Below are 3158 nucleotides of genomic sequence, written 5' to 3'. Positions count from 1 at the left end.
TTTGTTACACCTCTACCCTCCTGTCAAAACTGTCGTTCCCTGGGATCTTCCTCTAGTCCTTCGTCAACTTACGAGGCAACCCTTTGAGCCACTCGCGACTTGCGAACTGAAATTCCTGTCTTGGAAAATGGCCTTTCTGGTGGCCATCACCTCTGCAAGGCGAGTTAGCGAGATACTGGCTTTCTGGCATGACACGCCTTATTTGTCATTCTTGCCAGACGGTTGTCCACCTCGTCCCTGACATTTCGTTCCTGCCAAAGGTAGTGTCAGAGTTCCACCTATAGGCAGAGGTCTTCCTCCCAGATTTCTTCCCAGCTCCATTACATACCTTCGATGTCAAAAGGGCACTTCTACCTCAGCAGAACCCGCCCAACGAGACGTGACTCCCAACTGTTTGTCTCATATGCACCAGCGAGGCTGGGGATTCGCATCACGGCTCAACGCCTCTCAAAGTGGATTGTGGGTCTCACCCACCTCTGCTACTTGATTGCAAAGCAGCCGTTGCCTGGCCCCATCAAGACCCATTCAACCCGGGCTGTTGCGGCTTCCACTGCCTTCCTCCAGGGAGTACCCCTGACGGACATCTGCTACCTGGGCCACGCCTAACACCTTTATGAGGCACTATGCCTTAGACGTCCGTAAGAACTCTAATACCAACATGGGACGTCACATTCTATCTTCAGCGACGCAGTAAGGACCTGCCAGCACCCTCCTCCAGGTAGGCCACTGCTCGCTAATCTCCCATGGGTGTGAAGCACAGAGACCACGTCGAAGATAAACAGGTTGCTTACCTGTAACTGATGATCTTTGAGTGGTCATCCGTGCATTCACACCACCCGCCCTCCTTCCCCGCTGCTGTCAGCTTCTACATTTTCCATAGGGGTTGATTTGCGGCGGTTTGAAGGAACTGGCGGGATGTCCGCGCCCACCCCTCTGGGCATGCATGGTGGGGTTCCTGCGCATGCCCGAGGGACTGGGTGCGAAAATCCGTTAAAGAGCTTGCTACAATGCCGATCGATCCAGCACGTGCGCACTAGATCCCATGGGTGTGAATGCACAGATGACCACTCGAAGATCATCAGTTACAGGTAAGCAACCTGTTTTTTTATGGAATGAGACGTAAAATTGCTTTATGTATTTAGTAGAATATACAGTTTTGTAAGCCTTTGTTTTATTTTTACTAAAATATATAATGCAAACTGTAAAAAAAATCTATTGACTATCTTCACTGTGCGCAGAATTTTGTGTAAAAACAAAACTCATGGTGCATTTTTTTTGTTCAGCACTGGCTGCAGCTGCTAATGTACAACCACTTGCAACACAGTGCTTCCAGCTCTCCAACATGTTTAACCCTCAAACGTAAGTTGATCATCTTCTTTTTTCATCTAATATAAACACAAGAGTCAGTGAATTTTTAGACTTATGTTTTTCTTTACAGTGAAGAAGAAGCTGGCTGGGATACAGAAATTAAGGATGATGTGATTGAGGAGTGTAACAAACACGGAGGAGTTGTGCATATATATGTGGACAAAAATTCAGCTCAGGTATGTTACTGAAATTTAATCGAAAAGTTGTCTGTTCCTGTCATTCTCCAAGAAGTGATCCCTATCATTAGTACAAACAAATATTGGGGAAATAGTTCAATGTACAAAAGAGCAAGATGGAAATATTCTAACATTTGTGCCTTAATGCAACTTTATTCATGAAAGCAGGACTTCATGAATTCTGAATCTGTTGCTGTAAATGATAGTGATGTGTACTGCAATTTCTACAATTCAGGGCTGTGTTTTTGTAGCAAATACCAGGTTGGATCCAGACTAAATTTTCCATCAGAGGAATGGAACTTTCCTAGCTCCTCCATCCCACTGCAGCACACTGATCTTCCGGGAGGGTCTACATTGAGGTGTAGAGATGAGTGTAAGATGCTAGTTTAGTCTGGAAAACAATGTTGAAGTTTCTGAAAGCAGATAGATTTTATTTAGAATGTTTAGTATGTTTAAACATTTCACCTGTTCATAGGTGTAAAAGCTTCTGTAATTCTGCTACTAAGAGATTCTGTTACTTTTAAAAATCTTACATTTTTTACATGTCTTCTGCATTAGGGAAGAGGAAGGGAGAAGTTGGTGAAAACAGATTTACTTGATGAAAGCAATTACAACGGTTTTTTGTATTTCAGGGCAATGTGTATGTCAAATGCCTTTCAATAGCTGCAGCAATTGCAGCTGTTAATGCATTACATGGGAGATGGTTTGCAGGTAAGTAAGCACTTGCTATTCTTTTACAGTTGGTCATTAACAAAAATAGTCATACATGGTAGACAGTGCTATAACTTTGAGAAATAAGTAGAAATTCCTGGAATACCTTGAACTAGATGTGTCAAAGTTTTGGGAGGGTCTGTTGGTCCTCTGGAGATTCACAGTGAAACTAATGCATCTGTTCCATGTTTTCCCCAAATAGATGCATTTTCAGGGCTGTAAACCCTTAGGAGAGCAGAAAGATTGATTTGGCTCTGTCACTGTGAATTTGTTACAAGCATTTAAGAACTGATGTGTTGCCTTAGCCATAGTGACAATTTCTGGTTCATCCAATTTAATGTCTTGAGCTTGGATAGATGAGTTGTTCAGGTGGAAAAAAATATAGTGATCCATAGATATTTTCTGGGTGGGGAACTTTGCCCTCCCACCTTAACATCCCTGACCTTTATGATATGCCAGCCATAATGGTAAGTAGAGCAACATATGCAATGTGAAGTTATAGGCCTTTCTGCCTTAAAATCACTTCGAAGCTTTCCCTAGAAGTTTCTGAATGCACTCGTCTTTGTGTCATACTGCCCACTCTCATTTTTTAAAAATAAGTATTTTTAAAATCACTTCTTCCCTCCTTCCCCATCTTTCTCTCTCTCTCTCTCTCTAGGTAAAATGATTACAGCAGCATATGTACCTCTTCCAACATACCACAATCTTTTTCCTGATTCTGTGTCTGCAACTCAGCTTTTGGTTCCTTCTCGGCGATGAAGATGGATTTAGTCAGTTTTGTACATAGCTATTTTTGGAGGAAGACCGAGTTACCTTTTATTTAGATTAAACAAAAGGAAAGGGTGTAATGTCCTTTTGTGTACACTTCCTGTTACCTTTAAACAAAAAATAAAGAGTAAGCAG

At 42.4% G+C, this 3158-nt stretch overlaps 1 protein-coding gene across 2 annotated transcripts in view; it reads left to right on the top strand.

Moving 5' to 3' along the window:
* The window catches only part of RBM39 (RNA binding motif protein 39), a 42220-nt gene extending 39078 nt beyond the window's left edge, over positions 1–3142 (top strand). For both annotated transcript variants that reach the window (XM_015408229.1, XM_015408228.1), the window contains exons 14-17: positions 1284–1359; positions 1439–1544; positions 2177–2255; positions 2914–3142. In XM_015408229.1, coding sequence (XP_015263715.1) covers positions 1284–1359; positions 1439–1544; positions 2177–2255; positions 2914–3014 — 362 coding nt within the window. In that variant the 3' untranslated portion in view covers positions 3015–3142. The remainder of the gene's footprint in view (positions 1–1283; positions 1360–1438; positions 1545–2176; positions 2256–2913) is intronic.
* Positions 3143–3158: the final 16 nt, after the last annotated feature.

The sequence above is a fragment of the Gekko japonicus genome, unplaced genomic scaffold (assembly GCF_001447785.1).
Source record: "Gekko japonicus isolate JY-2015 unplaced genomic scaffold, Gekko_japonicus_V1.1 scaffold211, whole genome shotgun sequence".
Classification (NCBI taxonomy): Eukaryota; Metazoa; Chordata; class Lepidosauria; order Squamata; family Gekkonidae; genus Gekko; species Gekko japonicus.
Note: the sequence above shows the minus strand (reverse complement) of the source record. Positions and strands in the feature narration are given on the sequence as shown.